Raw genomic sequence first — 19,086 nt, 5'->3', positions numbered from 1 at the left:
CCAATGAGAACCCGGTGTGGCGTATGCGTGGTACCCCACTCCTCGTGATTGGCTAGCACGCAGGTGGCGAAGGCTTGCATGCATTGATGGGAGGCTGGGTCATCATTAGACCAACCAATCAGAGTAGGGTCAGGTAGGGGGGGGGGGGGATGGAATGGGAAGTTTCACTACCTGACAATCCACTCTTCCCAGTAAGAAGAGTGGATTGTCAGGTGATTACCATAAAGTGTTGCCATCCAGCCCCACTAGCCTCACCCCACCATCACTACCCCTCACACCTGCTGCTGAGGGCCTGAGGGAGGGGGGGGAGGTGAGTCGAGGGTAGAGGGGCCCCAGACCCAATAGCCGTTTTGCCTGACCATGCACCTGCTGGCCTGCATGACTGGTAGTAAACCTGGGCCTGTAGCCTAGTCTAGTTTGGCCTAGCTTAGCCTAGCCTAGATTAGCCTAGTTTAGCCGAAATGTAGTGCAAAGACCAGGAGTTTTTGGGGGAATGTATCATTTTATGATACGGTACTATATAGTACGGAAATAATATATTGATTACATGTATTAATTACATGTATTGATAATGTTGATCATGTCACTCAAGCCAGCTCCCCTTCAATGCCAAAAATGTAATCTCCTGCCTTTAATAATTGATAGAACCACATACTCATCCAGGCTACAAAAATCCATTTAACAAAGAATAACGCTAAACAAATGTTGTGTATGAAATGAGGACTGAGTCGAGGTGTAGTCTGACCTCCATGTTCCATAGTTTATCCCCCAACCACATCCAGGGGACAACGTCTCCACAAAGGCAACAGCGCACTGTTCTTATTCTGATTGCTTTCTTCCCTGAATACGATTGGCCGAAGCAGGCCCCGCCCCCTGGTACCTGAGCACACGGGGGTCTTGTTGTGGACGGAGGAGCCGCTCACTGGCTTCCCATCGGTGGTGGCGCACCAGCAGTACCCTGTCAGCGTGTGGCACTGCACCTGGGGCAAAGAGTACAGTGAGTACAGTGAGTATAGTACAGTGAGTACAGCGAGTATAGTACAGTGAGTACAGTGAGTATAGTGAGTACAGCGAGTATAGTATAGTGAGTACCGTGAGTATAGTGAGTACAGTGGGTATAGTACAGTGAGTACCGTGAGTATAGTGAGTATAGTACAGCGAGTGCCGTGAGCATAGTGAGTACAACGAGTACAGTGAGTAAAGTGAATACAGTGAGTACGGTGAGTACAGCAAGCATAGATAGTACAGTGGCCACAGTGAGTATAGTGAGTACAGTGAGTACAGCGAGTATAGTGAGTACAGCGAGTATAGTACAGTGAGTATAGCGAGTACAGCGAGTATAGTACATTGAGTACCGTGAGTATAGTGAGTACAGGGAGTATGGTGATAGTAGTAGTATATAGTACAGTTTCTATAGTACAGTGAGTACAGTACAGTTAGTAAAGTGAGTATAGTACAGTTAGTACAGCGAGTATAGTGAGTACAGTGAGTATAGTACAGTTAATATAGTACAGTGAGTACAGTGAGTATAGTAGTTAGTACAGGACAGTGAGTACAGTGAGTATAGTACAGTGAGTGAAGTACAGTTAGTACAGTACAGTACAGAACAGTGGAGTATAATACAGTCGAGTATGATACAGTTAAGGATACAACAGTAGAGTATGATAGAGTAGATTGAGCATAGTTTACGGTTTTCCACTGTACACAGTTATTAATGGGCTGGGAAGGACAATCCATATTGGAACAGATCCACGTAAACAAACAGGAACAAGCGAGGAAATAAAGAACATTTAGATGTATAATACGAAACATTTATTTGTGCATAAACAAACATTGTTTGTTGATATTTTTGATAATCTGTTGAAGTATTTAATTTGAGGGAAAAAATGTAGAAATGGAAAGAGAGTTACACAGAGATCGAGGTGAGGACACAATGAGAAAGACAAGAAGGCAGAGGGGGAGAGAGGGGGAGAAAGTGAGGGAGAGAGTGAGAGCGAGAGAGAAATGGGGGGGAGAAAGAAAAAGAGAGAGAGAGAGAGAGAGAGAGAGAGAGAGAGAGAGAGAGAGAGAGAGAGAGAGAGAGAGAGAGAGAGAGAGAGAGAGAGAGAGAGAGGTAGAGAGAGAGAGAGAGAGAGAGAGAGAGCCAATGAGAGCGCAGGAAAGAGGTGTGGGAAAGAGCAGGGTGATCGTGGCCTGGAGATGAAGCCGGAGTCAGACCTGGGCGAAACTCCCATCCTCGTTGCACTCTGGGACGAACATGGACTCCTGGGGCCGGTGGGCCTGGCCCAGGGCCTGACTCCTCTCCACGCGGCACTTGGACTGACCGCCGTCTGGAGCGGAACCGGAGAGCACAGGCTAGTCTCTCACTAGCCCCAGCAGTAGCACGGGCTAGTCTCTCACTAGCCCCAGCAATAGCACAGGCTAGTCTCTCACTAGCCCCAGCACTAGCACAGGCTAGTCTCTCACTAGCCCCAGCACTAGCACAGGCTAGTCTCTCACTAGCCCCAGCAGTAGCACGGGCTAGTCTCTCACTAGCCCCAGCACTAGCACAGGCTAGTCTCTCACTAGCCCCAGCACTAGCACAGGCTAGTCTCTCACTAGCCCCACCATTAGCCCTAGCCCAACAACTTGCACAGGCTAGTCTCTCACTAGCCCCAGCACTAGCACAGGCTAGTCTCTCACTAGCCCCAGCAATAGCACAGGCTAGTCTCTCACTAGCCCCAGCACTAGCACAGGCTAGTCTCTCACTAGCCCCAGCACTAGCGCGGGCTAGTCTCTTACTAGCCCCACCATTAGCCCTGGTGGGGCTAGTGCCCCAGCACTAGCCTAGCCCAACCACTAGCACAGGCTTGAAGATTTGTTTGCATGGTTCAGCGTTTTGCTTCGCATTCTTTGGATTTGTAAATATATAAATCATACTTGTAAAACAGAACAGGATATGCACCGACGTGAGTATTTATCAAATGCCTGGTCCTCCATCCATCTTACCTCAGGCCTAAACACATTTTATGACACCATTATTTACTCGATAACAAAGTATACATAAACTTCTGTTTGTGTGTGTGTATGATTATGAGTGAGTGAGTGTTAGTCAGTATGAGTGTGAGTGTGAGTGTGAGTGTGTGTGTGTGTGAGTCTGTGAGTGTGTGTGTGTGTGTGTGTGTGTCAGTGTGTGTTCCAAGGAGGTAACACATGGGAATATGTGTGTGAGTCTGCGTGTGAGTCTGTGTGTGTGTGTGTGCGGGGATGTGTGTAAGTGTGTGTGTGTGAGTCAGGGGCCCACCTTTCGTTTCCAGGTCCCTGCTGTTGGGGGCTGGGCTGGGAGCCGGGGCCACAGGGGGCTGGTCGATGCGCACCCAGCTCTTACCTGAGAACCACAACCAACACACAGGCAGTCAGTCAGCCAGTCATAGAGACAGGCAGACAGACAGAGAGACAGGCAGACAGACAGAGAGACAGGCAGACAGACAGGCAGACAGACAGAGAGACAGGCAGACAGACAGTCAGAGAGACAGGAAGAAAGACACTCATTCAGTCAGAGAGCCAGGCAGACAGAGAGCCAGGTACACAATAAGTCAGAGAAACAGACAGATAGTAGTTAGATAATAGTTAGATAGACAGTCAGACAGACAGGCGGTCAGTCAGATAGACAGTAGGTCTCTAAGTCATTTTGTCAGACAGACATGCAGTCAGTCATAGAGTCAGTAAGTCAGTCAGATAGACGGTCAGTCAGACAGGCGTCAGTCAGTTAGTCAGTCAGATAGACAGTCGTCAGTCAGTCAGTCAGTCAGTCAGTCAGTCAGTCAGTGAGTCAGTCAGCGGGTCAGTCAGACAGGTGTCAGTCAGACAGGTGTCACCTCGGCAGCGGCCGCGGTGCACCAGTGTCAGCGTGCGGTTCTTGCAGCGCGCCCGCTGCAGCTCACAGCTGGTGTCGTAGCTCCGCCCGTCCGAGCCGCACACCGGCCGGCCCTGGGTCCGAGAGCAGGCCGCCCCGCAGTGGCCGTCCCTGTCGCCGATCAGCCACTGGGGAGCAGGACACACGTCACATGACACGGCAGAACACACGTCACATGACAAGGCAGAACACATGTAACATGACAAGGCAGGACACACGTCACATGACACGGCAGAACACACGTCACATGGCAAGGCAGGACACACGTCACATGACACGGCAGAACAGCACATGTCACATGACACGAGACACAAAAACTATATTTATATATGAAACATATATATCAACATGACTTTCCAATTTTTTATCGCAGCTAACTGAAGTAGAAGTTAGTAGTGATAGATAAGTAAATGTATTTAGAGATAAACTGCAGCACTCCTCCCAGGTAAGCAAGAGTCCAATATTTGCTAGTCAGACCAGACCAAATTAACTCAGTTTCATTAATATCAGAAAGAATGTGCTGTCAAAAAGATTACACGTGTAACACAGGACAGAATCCAACTTAATCTCATACTTGCTCGGAAATTGGACCGTAACCGCTATTTGCTCCGACCCTCGGCCGACTCAAATCCAGTTTAAACTGACCTGATGTCGAACGGAGTGGACCGGTGCTGGGATCCAAACCCCTGAGGCCAAACCACAGAGCAACCTTCAGCATCCATTAAGGACGATGTGTCCTTCTGGACGCTCGGAGAGAGGGCGGGAGGGACCGCCATTGCCCAGCCTCCTCTCACGGAGCCCTAATGGCTGCTCTTACAGAGCCCTAATGGCTGCTCTAGCAAGGCCGTAATGGCTGCTCTAGCAGAGCCCTAATGGCTGCTCTTACAGAGCCCTAATGGCTGCTCTAGCAAGGCCGTAATGGCTGCTCTAGCAGAGCCCTAATGGCTGCTCTAACAGAGGCCTAATGGCTACTTTAACAGAGGCCTAATGGCTGCTCTAACAGAGCCCTAATGGCTGCTCTTCTGGAGCCCTAATGGCTGCTCTAGCAGAGCCCTAATGGATGCTCTAGCAGAGCCCTAATGGCTGCTCTAGCAGAGCCCTAATGGCTGCTCTAGCAGAGCCCTAATGGCTGCTCTAGCAGAGCCCTGGTCTCTTGGTATTGGTTCCTCTCGCAGAGCCGTAATGGCTCTTGGCCCGTCGGTGTTCGGTCGGAGGCGTCCCGGTGAAGCCCGCCCCCGGGCGAGGGTGGAGGAGATGAGGAAGAGGATAGGAGGCCTGGGGAGCAGCAGAGCAGGAGGTGTGTGCTGCTGAGCGGCACCAGAGACCTCAATGCTGAATCAGATTCTGGACCGCGACGGCTCCGGTCTGAGCCAGCTCCCCAGGAACCGGTTTCGACAAGTTGAAAAAAACTTCAGACGCACCCCCCCCCCCCCCCCCTTAACAAGATGAGGTGAATATATACGCTAATCTACATGTTCTCTCACCAACCTATTAAGGTTGGTTAGATTAAGTCTTCATCGACTCAAATGAATGCTGTCGTTCTTATGATGTCATTTTCCTGCTGGCACCCAGTGTGCAGCCATTGTTATGGTTATAGTCTGTGTCTACACCAGGCAACGCCAAGGAGATAACAGAGCATTCCTGTCTTACTTACTGCTACTAAGTTCCAATAAAGGAAAGCTAACTCCCCAAAAAGGACAACTCCTCAGGATCGCTCTCCACTTTCTTCTCCAGTTACCAGCAGACCGGAGGTCGAGCAAGTCATGGATGTGGATCCCGGGGCCCGACATGGCCCACTTCATGAGGCGCAGGTACGGAGAGAGTGGAAAATAAGACGTCAACACTGACACAAGGGCACAGTCCCGTTCCCCTGCTCGCCGACCGCTATCAGACCATCTGAGGCCGCTTTCACAAACCAGCCGCACGGGTACCGCATTGAAACGTCTCAAGTGCATTAGTGCGGGAAGCTTGCAAGCGTCTGCTGGGTTCATGCGTACATGATCACACACACACACACGCACACACACACATGCACGCACACACACACACACACACACACACACACACACTGTCAGACAGTAGTCTGCTAGCTATCCCGAGGATAAAGTTGAAACGGTTGTGACTCCATATTTTGAAAAACAAAAGAAATGTGTTGCTAGGAGACGGAGACTTTCGGTTCCTCCCCTCAGAAGAGGCACGGTGCGGAGCAATCAGACAGACGTCTTGACAACGTGCATGCTGTCGCGCAGCCAAGTCCCCTAGCGCAGCGTTAAGCAGACTCTGCTGCAATCACGCCGCTCTCCACCAATTACCCGCCGTGCCTCCGAGAGAAACTTAGTCCTTTAGGACAGGAACAAAACAAACGAGGAGTAAAAGGGGGGGGGGGGGGGGGAAGGCGTTCAGAGGGAGGAATGAGAGCGAATTAAAAAGGGCCGGACAGATGTAGATTTAGCCTGAAATCCAGCCGTTCCGACTTTGTGTGCTTTGACAGCTAATAAAAGCCGAAGCCAGCCGCCAACTATGATTTTCATTGTTGATACATCACCACCAGTGCAATAGCATTGGCTAATGCTAGCTCCAGCGAACCCGCAAAGTCGTGGCTGTGTTATGTGTTTGGGGCTCATGTTGCTATAGTAACGAGCTAGGTAGGTATTGATCCTTTGTTTAGCTTACTTTGTCAAACACTTTGGGGGAACTTTTCTCAAATGTTGCCTTTCCAGAGTTCCCCGTAGAAGGCTGAGACAAATCAGTCGCCCTACAGAAGAGTGATTTAACCTTGGATGCTGTGTGATTGCTGCTCAGCATTTCTCATACTTATTTTCCCCAAGGTCTCGAACCAAGAAAGAACCTGGAAATAATGGCAAGCCCAGATCTTTTTATAGCACTGGGTGTCAAAAAAGATTCTGAATAGGAAATCAAGCAATGGGCTTGGTGGAGCCATTACCTCTGGGGCTTTAAGCCGCTATGTTAGCTTAAAAATTACTAAGCACTCCTTCTAAAAAGTTTCCTGCAAAGACAGACTGATTAATACACAATATAATATGAAATTGTTGAGAGGATTTGCTGAGTATTACCTTCATGAAAGGAATCAATTCAAAGATTGTTGAATTGAAATTCAGTGTTTGCTTTGCCTTGTTGCTCCTCACATTGTGGACTATTCTATTTTACTTACATTGTTTTATCTTTAAATTCAGTAGAATGAGGGATTAACAAAACACGAACTAATCTGCCAACAGGAATATGATTAAAATGAATTGTTCTGCTTGCCAGCGACGTATCAGAGAGCCTTAAAATGTATTCACCGTCTGCCAAGGAGCCAAGCGGACACAGAAACCCCCACCACCAAATCAACTGCGAGGAGAAACTAAATCACTAAGTGGATCCCTTATGAAGACCTGCAGACAGAGGGTAAACCAGGGCCAATCATTTCTCTTTAACTGGCTGTCGTCGGGCAGGCTTTGGAGCACATCACTGCTGTCCAACCGCCTGCCAATAGAAACTGGCTTTCAGTCACGTAAAGAAAGGCTGCTAAAAAATGTAGAACTCTTCACAGATTCACTTGTGTTCGGGGAGATATCTGCGAATGCAGGCATCATAAAACAGCCCACATAAACACAAAGATATAAGCTTACTGGGTTCCACTGAATTTGTGTTCTAGAAACAGCCGCTGTGGGACCTCATGCCAACACCTATTGTGGTTAACCACCTAACTCTTACCAGCCGGCAAAATAGTGTTCACCGAATACAAACAAAGCCTCCTTCATCTGAAGACAAAATGAAGTCCTATAGGGAATAAAAAACAAGAAATAGAGTTAGAAACACAATCCAAATAAACAAAGGGCTATAGAACCTTTATATATGTGGTATAGATGGAATCTTTCTTTCCTCAGTCATTTCTTTCAGAGTGTGACTAGGTACTGGGAGGTACTGGCGAGAGACCAGCCCGTATTGCAGTGGCACGGTGTTGTTCTGGTCGGTCTTTCCCACAGTATTTGCCAAACCCAAATCGAGAGGAATTTGGGCCAGAGCACTTTAGTTAAACGGTTTGTCATCATCACAAAGTGTTGAATCGGTGGAGTCAACTAAAGTGCCCAAACAAGGCGATCTGCTAGAGACCATATTCATATCCGCCGTTTCCTCCTACAGGTTAATTCTGCTCCATCACAGAGTCACAGAGTCTGGCTTCTACCACACGAACCGGACCAAACCAGAACCAAACCCTCCACATTGCTGAGTCATGCTCTTAATGGAGGCCACCTTGGCGCTTCCACTGTGATAAATCAGCCATTATGGAGCGCTACGGATCGCACTGGTCCGATTGGTTTGTTGGGAGGGTGAACCTCATAGAATCTTTGGAAACCATGACAACTCAACAAATCATTTTTATTCCTGCATTCCCTTTCCCCACCCAGGTAGCATTTTTTATGCATCTTCCTGGAGTTGTCATGGTTTCCAAAAGGTTCTAAAAAGGTCAAACTAATCAGTACGGGCCGCTTGGTGACTAAGGTATTGTGTCCGGTTCAGAGGGACTACACTGCCCAGACTGTTTAGTGGATACACTGGTCTGCTATCATCATACAGTGTACTACGGTTCTGACATTATACCGTGGCCTCAGCCTCTCAAACTGACTCAATATGTTGGAGGTCACCACTAGGTTAACAAGATGATTACAAATACTTAGTAATGTCGTCCAAGGGCCTGGCAAACAATATCTTTAATGAATTAGAATGGATTCCAACTGCCAAATATTACATTTGGAAAATGTCAACACAAGCAGAGACAATAAAACTCCATTAAAGTTATGAGTTGAGATCCACTGGAGATTTCCAGAGCACACCGTTAATGTCACAACAGATAACAAATCAAGGGGAGATTTAGGATAAAAAATAACCCAGATCCCTGAATAATGGACGCAGAGGCAAATGGGTGGTGGGACAGACAGATGGGCTGACGGACTGCCAAGTCCTATATCATCCACAGACAAAGTGGGGGTTGGGGGAGTTTCTGGACTGTATCACAGCCACCACGGGCCCCTGATACAGGCTACTGTCCCTGGAGGTTCCTAGTGGCTCCTGTCCCTCCATCTATCACATCTGACAAGACTGCCCCCCCCCCTTAACCAAATGCTGCTGGGCTCAATTAAATCAAGTCATGGTTCAATCGAATACCGCCAAATGGTGCTGCCTGCGTGGGTTGCTCTGGCTATAGGAAGGTTTCGAGAACAGCATTGACGTATCTTTGTTGCCTGGGATATAACCCAGTGCCCTGCGAGCAAACCAATCATAAGACTCCACTGACAACGTAATCTGCGACTGCTGATGATTTCGACAACAATATAAATACAGCTTCTCAGCCGGCAAACTAGCTACTTTGGTCAATGATGGAGTTCCTCTCAGTTTAATGACGGCTGGCATCCCTACATGTTGCATTACCTCCATCTGCTGGATCGTCCCTTGGCCACTCTATCCGGGAGTTTGTATGCCCTGTCTGAAACCGCGCACGAAGGAAATGTTACAAAACGTAGCTGCACCTGTGAATACTGAAAATCACTTGTGGTGCCTGAAAGGTTATCCCAGTAGTTTACCGGGAAATACGTGTGAAAGACGCTTAAATCACACACTTCCTATGTTGTCTGGGTGGTACGGCCGCCCTTGAGCTAAAAACACTCAATGGACCGAACCCATGCTAGCACAGATGTTAGCTTTGGTCACCAAACCTTCTATTCACTTCTAGCTAAACGCTAACGGGATTATAACGACAAAGCTAGCACTAGCGAGGACTTCATATCCTGCGGGTGGAACACAGGCATCAGGAAAACAATGTGCAGCAGGATAAGTCCACCATTAGCCGCTAATCACTACCCAATGCGCAACCCTACGGATCTGCGCTGCGGCCGACATCAAGACTGGAGCGAACATGCAATTTGGAACAGAATTGTGTGTGAACAGAATAGAAGATCAAAGAATAGAATGGTGTAGAAGAATAAAACAAAACAAAGCACAAAGGAATTAAACGTTTTTTCGAAAGGGCACTGTGTGGGAAGCCGCAAACAACAAAGAATGAACAGAAGGCCCCGAAAAATAACGAGGTAGACAATTTACAATTTAAGGGGGAAAGCTTTAGCTTTTCTGCCTCTTGATAATCACAGCTACACAAGCAGTTTGAGATCCCAGTCCAACAGCTAGCTACATTAAAAATGATGGAATAAGCAGCTAACACCATGAGTGGCCAACAACATTATCAAAATCTGAGCATTGAACTATGCTCTATGGTAATAATCGCTCTTTATAATTTAAGGAAGGGCGTTTTCACCTTGAGCAACAATATAATTCTGACAACACCAACAGAACCATGACAAACCCAATAGAACCATGACATACCCAATAGAACCATGATGTCACCAACAGAACGTTGCCGTTACCAACATAACCATGACCTCCCCAACAGGTTAATGATGTCACCAACAGAACATTGACCTCACTAACAGACGTTGACCTCACCAACAGAACAATGACGTCACCAACAGAAAGTTGATGTAACCAACTGGTTGATGATGTAACTAACAGGTTGATGATGTCACCAACAGAACAGTGATGTCACCAACAGAACAGTGATGTCACCAACAGAACGTTGACCTCACCAACAGAACGATGACATCACCGTCAGAATGACGACGTCACCAACAGAACAGTGACCTCACCAACAGAACGATCACCTCATCAACAGAACAGTGACCTCACCAACAGAACGATGACCTCACCAACAGAACGCTGACATCACCGTCATAACGGTGACGCCACCAGAACGGTGACGCCACCAGAACGATGACCAGGGTAATCACCAGCCGCGGTGGTTGGCTCAGCAGCTTAAAGACGTTTTGTTTTTATGGTACAGCTTTATAAGTTCAGAATGTCTTTTGAAAGTCTAAACGCTGGCTGTATATGAACACTCTGCTCAGCGGGGAACTCTCCCTGACTCACACTTTAAACACACGTCACTTCAGAGAGGAGAGGGGAAGGGGGGGGGGCATGAGAGAGAGAGGGGGTCCAGATCGGGAGAGGTCGGAGGTCAGGATAATGACCTCCTGTAAAAGGTCAAAGAAACCCCCCTAACACACAGCTGGATTCAAATACACCCACATGTTGAGAGAGAGAGACACACACACACACACACAGACACACTACACACAAATACCTGCACTTTACGCTGTGCTTTCATTGACGCACATACAAAAAGACACACACTTGCCAGCACCTATCTCTCTCTCTCTCCTTCTCCACATCGTCATACCAACCCGTAAAATACAATCCTGTGGCACACGCATCAGAGCTTCAGGGTTTAGACGGCGACAGAGGATCTGTTCCATCTCCCCTGACCATGAGCGGTGAGCTTCAGGCGGGGGAACCGTCAGAAACCAATAACCTTGTAGGGTAAATCAACATCTGAAGACTCAAGGAGAAGGGGAGGAAGGCGTGCCGATCGAACGTCAGTAAATCAGCGTGTTCACGTCAGCAAAACAAGAAGCCAGAAACGTGAACTTTTCAACCGCTTCGTTGTGGGTCGTTTCGGGAATATAGTTGATGCTATATCTTATTTGCACAGTTTTTCCTTGAAACAAAGGCTTTAAAATCACCTCAGAGAAAAAAAAAGTCCTAGCTTTATTTATTTTCTTTGTTATTTTATTTGTGATATATATATATATATATATATATATATATATATATATATATTTGTTTTGTGTGATGTCCTACACTTTGGTGCTAATGTATGGTATACACTTGCTGATTGATGTGTATGACTTTGTATGTGTAAAAATACGACGCTAGGCATACATAAAGTTCTTCTCAATATAAAGTTATGCATCAACAGACCAGCGAACTTTGCAAAAGCTTGATCTTTTATAGCTAACGCTGTGTCCTAGCAAACATTTGGCAATGCATTTAAACCAAAACGGTTGGTATTGTATAACCAAAATAAAAAATCCAAAAACAACCATCGATCCTGAGCGTCCTGACCCTGTCCCCGGATCACGTTTCATATTCGAGGTTTGACGGTCAGTGGTTGTGAGACAAAGAGTCAGCTTATAAACGAGGTTAATGCGTATCCGAAAGATTGGATACTCCGACCTGAAACTCAACAGTTTTTCAGTCATTAAAACTAATTCAATAAAGCATTGGCGTATTGGATGCCAACCGCATACCTCTAGCATGAAGCTACGAGCTAGCCCCGTTGCTCTGCGATCTTTAAGGGCTGCCTGCTCCATGAAGACCACCGGAGGGCTCTGTGTGTGTGGAGGACATCTCTGATGTCATCTTTATCGTGGACGTGACCCGCTCGGGTGGAGGTCCCTCTGTGAGCAACGCAGCCACCACGGCAGTGTGCACGTGCGTGCACACGTGTACACCAGTGTGTGCAAACTATGACGTGTCAATTAAAGTACTCATTGTGAAGTTGGACTGGACTGCACACATATACACACACACACACACACACACACACACACGCTATAACACTTTCCATAATAACTGGCAGAATGAGAGCCAACAAAGTGAGAGAGGGGAGAGAGAGAGAGAGGGGAGAGAGAGAGAGAGAGAGAGAGAGTAGTGGAAGCCAGCCAGCTTCAGAGCCCAAGCGGAGCCACAACAGTCCCAGACAGCCAACACTAATTACGATGCGTTCTGTAGCTTTAACAAGGCCAATGAAATACCCGCTGTCCCATGATTAGCATGTTTAGTATCCAGGAAATCTATAAAAACCATCCTTCATGCCTTTTTAATGACTAAGTGTGTCATAAAGCGTGTGATAAAAGAAAAGCAAAACACGCGTGTTTGAGTGAAAGACTGGATGAACAAATGAACGAATGAATGAGTCACGGTTCATCTTTGGAGCCAGGGTTCTGTTTTTTAAATGTGATCCGTTGAAGTGATCCTTTAGCAGGCTGAGGACCGCCAAGCACAGGTGGCGCTGAACCCACTCCACACAGGTGCTGCCCTTGTGCGATTGTGTGTGTGTTTGTGCATGTGTGCTACGTGCGTGTCTGTGTGTGTGCGTCAAAGCACCGCGTCTTCATCTGTCTGTGTGCCGTTCACCGCTCGATCGATTCGGTTTGGCGCGGAATCCGTCTCAGCTGCTCCCCATTTGGTCCTCATTATATAACAACATGTTGCACCTCAGCTGGTGTTATTTGTAGTACAGCCTTGGAGGCAGAGCCACGCAGGGTGTCAGTCCCCCCACAGCAGGGGGGCTGCACGGTGTTCCTGGGGAGAGGAATGTACAGGCCGGCCCGCTGACATGACATCAGGGACAGTGCTGCCATGTACCTCCTGGTGAGAGGAGCTCATTCACTCACTCATTACGTCATCCTCCCATAGTGTGTTCCGTTCATACCGGCAGGCATGGGGACTTGGTGAGGACTGGTCAAATGATGAGGTGATGCTGATAGAGGGAGGGGCATTAGTGAGGGGGGAGCCTCTTGCTGAAGGGATAATGCAGACCGGGGCTTTGGTGATGTCTATGGGTATACATATAGCCCTGTTAGGGTTATACTTAAGGTTTGTGGTTATACTAAAGGTCATCTTATGGTTGGGGTTGTGGTTAAACTTAAGGTCCTGATATGGTTCGGTTATACTTAAGGTCCTGTTATGGTTGGGTTATACTTAAGGTCCTGTTATGGTTGGGTTATACTTAAGGTCCTGTTATGGTTGGGTTATACTTAAGGTCCTGTTATGGTTGGGTTATACTTAAGGTCCTGTTATGGTTGGGTTATACTTAAGGTCCTGTTATGGTTGGGTTATACTTAAGGTCCTGTTATGGTTGTGGTTAATGGATTGGTATCTAGCTTCTTGGTTATGTTACGGTTGTAGTTATGGTTAAGGTTAATTGATTGGTATCTAGCTTCATGATTATGTTATGGTAAAGGTTCATGGATAGGTATTTACCTTTATGTTATGTTATGGTTAAGGTTTATGTTGAGGTATCTAGCTTCATGGTTATGTTATGGTAAAGGTTCATGGATAGGTATTTAACTTTATGTTATGTTATGCTTAAGGTTTATGTTGAGGTATCTAGCTTCATGGTTATGTTATGGTTAGGATGGTGGCTGTGGTTAAAGCGGGGTTGTGGTTATGATTATGTTCATGGCTATGGTTGAAGCTATGGTTATATTATGGGTAGGTATTGTTATGGTGTGTTTATGATTATAGCCTGAAGTCTGCGACTAATTATGGGCTGTGAGGATGATGTTCATCCCACAACCAACCATATTTCTGGACTTGGGGGTTAATTGGAGTTTCCTCAACGGCTCAGGGACTTGAAACACTTTGGGGGAATAAAAGAAAGACAAAGGTGTGATTTCCTTTGAAGAAAACCCAGAAAAACCTTTGAACCTCCCAGAAAATGTCTTTGAAACTGATTAGTTACCTTCCCCGTTTAAAGCCTCACTGTGATGCTCCGAGATACAGGAACTGGTTGCAATCATAAGCCAATCAATGCCTTTGGACCGGTGCCAACGGCGTCGTCATGACGACTGTAGGCACGGCACGCTCACGTAAAGACGGCCCCTTTGAACCGTAACCACGGCAACGATCTGAGACAGGGCATCGGGCGGAACAACGGCCAATCGCGTGACTGCCCCACATCTTGTCGGGCCACGACTGCGTTTGATTACGGGCTGATTGAGGAACACGTGAAACGGGGCAGGAAGTGGTTTGCGTGCGGGTCACGCCCTCATCAGAGGGGGGACATGTGTGAGCAATTTCATTGGTTGTTTCTCGTAGTTATGGGCTTCTTTTGCATGAGGGGTCCGGACACAATCTGGGGCCAGAGGTTGTTCTTATGTGTGTGCGTGCTTGCGTGCGTGCGTGCGTGCGTGTGCTTCTGTGTGTGTGTGTGTGTGTGTGTGTGTGTGTGTGTGTGTGTGTGTGTGTGTGTGTGTGTGTGTGTGTGTGTGTGTGTGTGTGTGTGTGTGTGTGTGCGTGCGTGCGTGCGTGCGTGCGTGCGTGTGTGTGTGTGTGTGTGTGCTTGCATGCGTGCGTTTCTGTGTGTGTGTGTGTGCTTGCGTGCGTGTGTGTGTATGCGTGTGTGCGGTCGTGCGTGTATTTCTGTGTGTGTGTGCGTGCGTGTGTGTGTGTCCGTGCGTGCGTCTTGTCTAGTTTGTGTGTTTCTTGTTTTCTGTGTCCTTCATGCCTGGTTATTGATTGTCAAAAAATGAAATTGGAAAAGCCTAAAGATGGAGGCTATGAGTTGCTCTCCCCTGACTCAGTGTGGAGGTATCGGATGGTTACACACTGGCTGCAGACCATCTGTCCAACATGTCTGGAGGCCTGATCAGTGGAAAAAGGCTGTTAGCCGGCCCAGACCATGACCCCCAGACCTTCCAGCCAGTCCATCTCATCACCAGCGGTCCCTCAGAGAGGCTGTGTGCAGTTTTAGAGAAGGGGGAACGATTCCTTCTTTGGTGGGGTAAAAGGTTTTCCCCAACCCCCATTACAGTGTGTGTGCACGCCAGCACACACGCACTGTGTTTCTCACACAGAAAAACATTCACACACACACACACACCCTCAGACACAACCACACGCACACACACACAGACACACACAATCCTCTAGACCAGTCAGTCAAACAGTCAGCCAAACCTACATAAATGCAATCCTAATCAATGACCGTTCCTGAAGAAGGATAAGACAAAAACACACTGACTGAGGAGAAGGTAGCAGGGAGCTTTTAGTGCTCAGCCAGGCTTCTGGTACTCGGGGAGAGCAATATAGCTGAGAAGAAGGAGAGGGAAAATGATCATCATTCTCATCGCCTAACTATTTAACGTTCTTCCTCCAAAAAAAAAAAGTAACCCTTTAAAACATTGCATATAGGTTGTTTTAATACCACGGTGACCACTTTTGCACCCGCTGTTTAAGTAAGCGGAGATCGCGGTTGGGAAGAGGGCGTCGACCAACCGGGAGAGTCTAGGTGCTGAACCAATCAGCGAGGGCTCCACCAACAGGTGGACGTCTTTAACGGGCCACTTCCAAATATGGGCAACACTTCCACGTGTGTGAAATCACAAAACAAGGGAATTGGCTCGTTACTCCTGAACCTGGGCATCTAAAGAGCACGAGCTAACGGAGCCAATGGATCGATTGATTGGATGGGAAGAAAAGATCAAAAAAAATTATAATAGGCTACACTGAAATATTATTGATGCGTTTGTTCTTTTGATAAATCGATCTTATCGACCAATTTCTCTGATTTGAGTCAGGTGTGAAATCTGGATTCATGATGTGAATGCTTTGAGTTTGCGTTCTTACACCATGACTATTTCGAAATGTTCACGGTTTGTGAGGCATTCGCCAACCCAAGCCAAAGTCCATTAATCACAATCAAGCTGTCCCAGGCCTGCATAGGCCGGTTCACATATAAACCTGCGCATATGAGCGATGGAGATATGCTGGAGGTGTTCTAGAACGCTCCATTAGGCCTACCTACAGTCTACTCCAGGCGCAAAGGCGTTCTTATGATTGGCCTCAGAAGACGTTTAACGGCTAAGATAGAAAATGTTCACTTTGGTTTTGCCCTGAGTGAAATAGGTCTTCAAATACAAGAGTTTCATTCATTATTGCGTGGAACGGGAATTCGAATGAAAAACCGCGTTTCATTGAAACACAACATCAACCCTATTGCATTTTCGAAACACAAATGTGATCTCAATATTCCCGCACAGACTGACGAGTTCCCATTTCCCCCAGCCCTGCGGTGCGAAGCAAACCGTCCCCATGTGTCTGCAGGAACATGGAATATGTTTAGCAGACACCATTTGATCCAGCCTTCAAGCCGAGATGAGTTTCCCAATGTTTCCAATTATCTGGCCGCTGGAAAGTCCTTTTTGAAGCAATTATGTGAAAGGAGCAATTTTGTTATGATGCGTGGTTCCATATTCAGAATTCAGTCCTTATTGGTTGTGTCAACCACAATAGTGTGTTTGTGTGTGTGTGTTTGTGTGTGTGTGTGTGTGTGTGTGTGTGTGTGTGTGTGTGTGTGTGTGTGTGTGTGTGTGTGTGTGTGTGTGTGTTATTTCAAAGCCATTGTGAAACCGTTTCAGTGCTAAGTGTGTTGAGTCATGTCCAGACACCGCAGGCTCTTACAATTTATCGGCGAGTCAAACCCAATCCTCTCCTAGCTTGTGTTTCTCTGGAGCTTCTGAGGTTAAAGATGTGCTCGTAAGCAGAAAATGTGCGAGTTGTATTAAAATATAAGCGACGGGAAATGTGAGCTGGACAAAAACATTATAGGGCTACTGTTAAAAACAAGAGTGGCTGGTATGTTCTAGAAGGTAAAATAGCTGCTGTCATCAATTCGCCCCAAGTGGTTTTAAAGTAGACTTATACACATGTGTGTGATATCATAATACACATCGTCTATTTTATTTGACAGGGGCACATGCCATATATTCCATCAGACTTTTGTATGATAAAGTTCAGCCCTGTCCCGGGAAGAGATCGGGGGTCGTAGACCCCCCATCAATTCAATGTAGTATGTAGCCTACATTGAAGTGATGGGGGGATTAAACAGTTTGTAATCTGGACAATGCTCTGGTCTCCGCTGATAATGGTCATTCTCCTGCTCTCTCCTCGTAAAGCAAAGGCCCTCCACACCTGTGGGACCCGGCGTGTTCTAACATCAAACTGCGGTATCAGATGCGGACCAAAGACAGAAGAACAGGACAACGAACAGCCGGGACACTCGGGTAGAATAAAAGTTCAACTCACCCGGGGACCGGTAGGTTTCTGTGCGGAGGCTTGCGGTTGATGACACACCATTATTAGAATAAAAATGTGTGAAAATGTAAAAATAACAAAACCTGGCAATACCATAGTTGACGCTGGGCGAAGGGAGCGAGAGGAAAAGTCTTTTTTTCCTCGCAGATTTTGACCGGTGCTGCCCGAAAGTTTCAAATAATCAGGAAAAAAAAGTTAACTTTTCCCCCACAAAAGGAGTCGTTTCCCCTTTCGCTAAAACTGTTTCCCTATGCGTAAATTTCCTTCGATTATTTCGTAATATAGCTATTCACATAGTGCCGTCAGGTGGATGATAGATCATGACTTGATTGTCACCATAGTAACAGATTTTATCCACTGCGCGAATGTCAGCTGTTCATCTCGACTCCAACAGGTTGAATGGCCCTCCTGCGTCCATTGGAACTTGATTTTAAAGTCAGGATGGGCCAAGTGCCGCTGACCGACATCCGAGTACTCCAATCAATACAGCGCGTCTCAAGGGGGCCACGCCCCCTAAAGGGGTTACGATTGCATTTTACACGAGTTTGTTTGTTAAACAACGGTATTTCATATTTATTTGGAATGAAAAGAAAGGGCTATAGTGCTTCTAAGATAAATCTTAAAAAGAGCTCAATACCGGGACAAATTTGCAGTCCTATGTTTGATGCTCTATTAGTCAAGTGTTCAGTAAGAACACAGTGTGTGTGTCTGTGCGTGCGTGTGCGTGTGTGTGTGCGTGCGTATGTGCGTGCGTGCGTGCGTCTCTGTTTGTTTATACCAATATGATTTACAAACTCACTTATCAAAGACTAGATTTTTATGGTCAAATAACGCGTTAAATCCAAACAGTTTCTTGTTGAACTTTCCTCAAATACTCTCTGATCACCAGGCTCCCACATTATTCTCTCTCTTTCCTCTCCCCCTCTCTCTCTCCCTCTCTCTTTCCAGTTCCCTCCATCTTCTACCTCTCAGATACATTGTATGGCCCATGAGAGCCGGAATAAAGTGAGAGAGAGAGAGAGAGAGAGAGAAAGTGAGAGAGCTAGAGAGAGAGAGAGAGAGAGATAGAGTAAGAGAGAGCGAGGGAGAGAGAGAGAGAGAGAGAGAGAGAGAGAGAGGGAGAGAGAGAGAGAGAGAAAGCAAGAGAGATAGAGTAAGAGAGAGCGAGGGAGAGAGAGAGAGAGAGAGAGAGAGAAAGCAAGAGAGAAAGAATGAGAGAGAGTGAGAGAGCGAGAGTAAGAGAGGGAGGAGTGTCAGAAATGGCTTGGGAGTGGGCGAGCGATGGGGGAGAGTTTTGGAGAGCAGGTGAGAGCGAGAGACAGAGAGAGAGAGAGAGAGAGACTCTGAAGTGGCCCCAGGAGAGGGCGAGCGAGGAGGGGAGAGTGCAGGTGTGCAGGCGCTCGCTCAGCCCTTCAGTC

At 47.1% G+C, this 19,086-nt stretch overlaps 1 protein-coding gene across 2 annotated transcripts in view; it reads right to left on the bottom strand.

Moving 5' to 3' along the window:
- Positions 1-18,048, bottom strand: part of smoc1 (SPARC related modular calcium binding 1) — a 39,042-nt gene extending 20,994 nt beyond the window's left edge. For both annotated transcript variants that reach the window (XM_079751967.1, XM_079751968.1), the window contains exons 1-5: positions 17,660-18,048; positions 3,858-4,023; positions 3,284-3,367; positions 2,218-2,330; positions 881-980 (exon numbers count right to left, since the gene is read on the bottom strand). In XM_079751967.1, coding sequence (XP_079608093.1) covers positions 881-980; positions 2,218-2,330; positions 3,284-3,367; positions 3,858-4,023; positions 17,660-17,764 — 568 coding nt within the window. In that variant the 5' untranslated portion in view covers positions 17,765-18,048. The remainder of the gene's footprint in view (positions 1-880; positions 981-2,217; positions 2,331-3,283; positions 3,368-3,857; positions 4,024-17,659) is intronic.
- Positions 18,049-19,086: the final 1,038 nt, after the last annotated feature.

Source organism: Pollachius pollachius, assembly GCF_949987615.1.
Source record: "Pollachius pollachius genome assembly, chromosome: 15".
Taxonomy (NCBI): Eukaryota; Metazoa; Chordata; class Actinopteri; order Gadiformes; family Gadidae; genus Pollachius; species Pollachius pollachius.
Note: the sequence above shows the minus strand (reverse complement) of the source record. Positions and strands in the feature narration are given on the sequence as shown.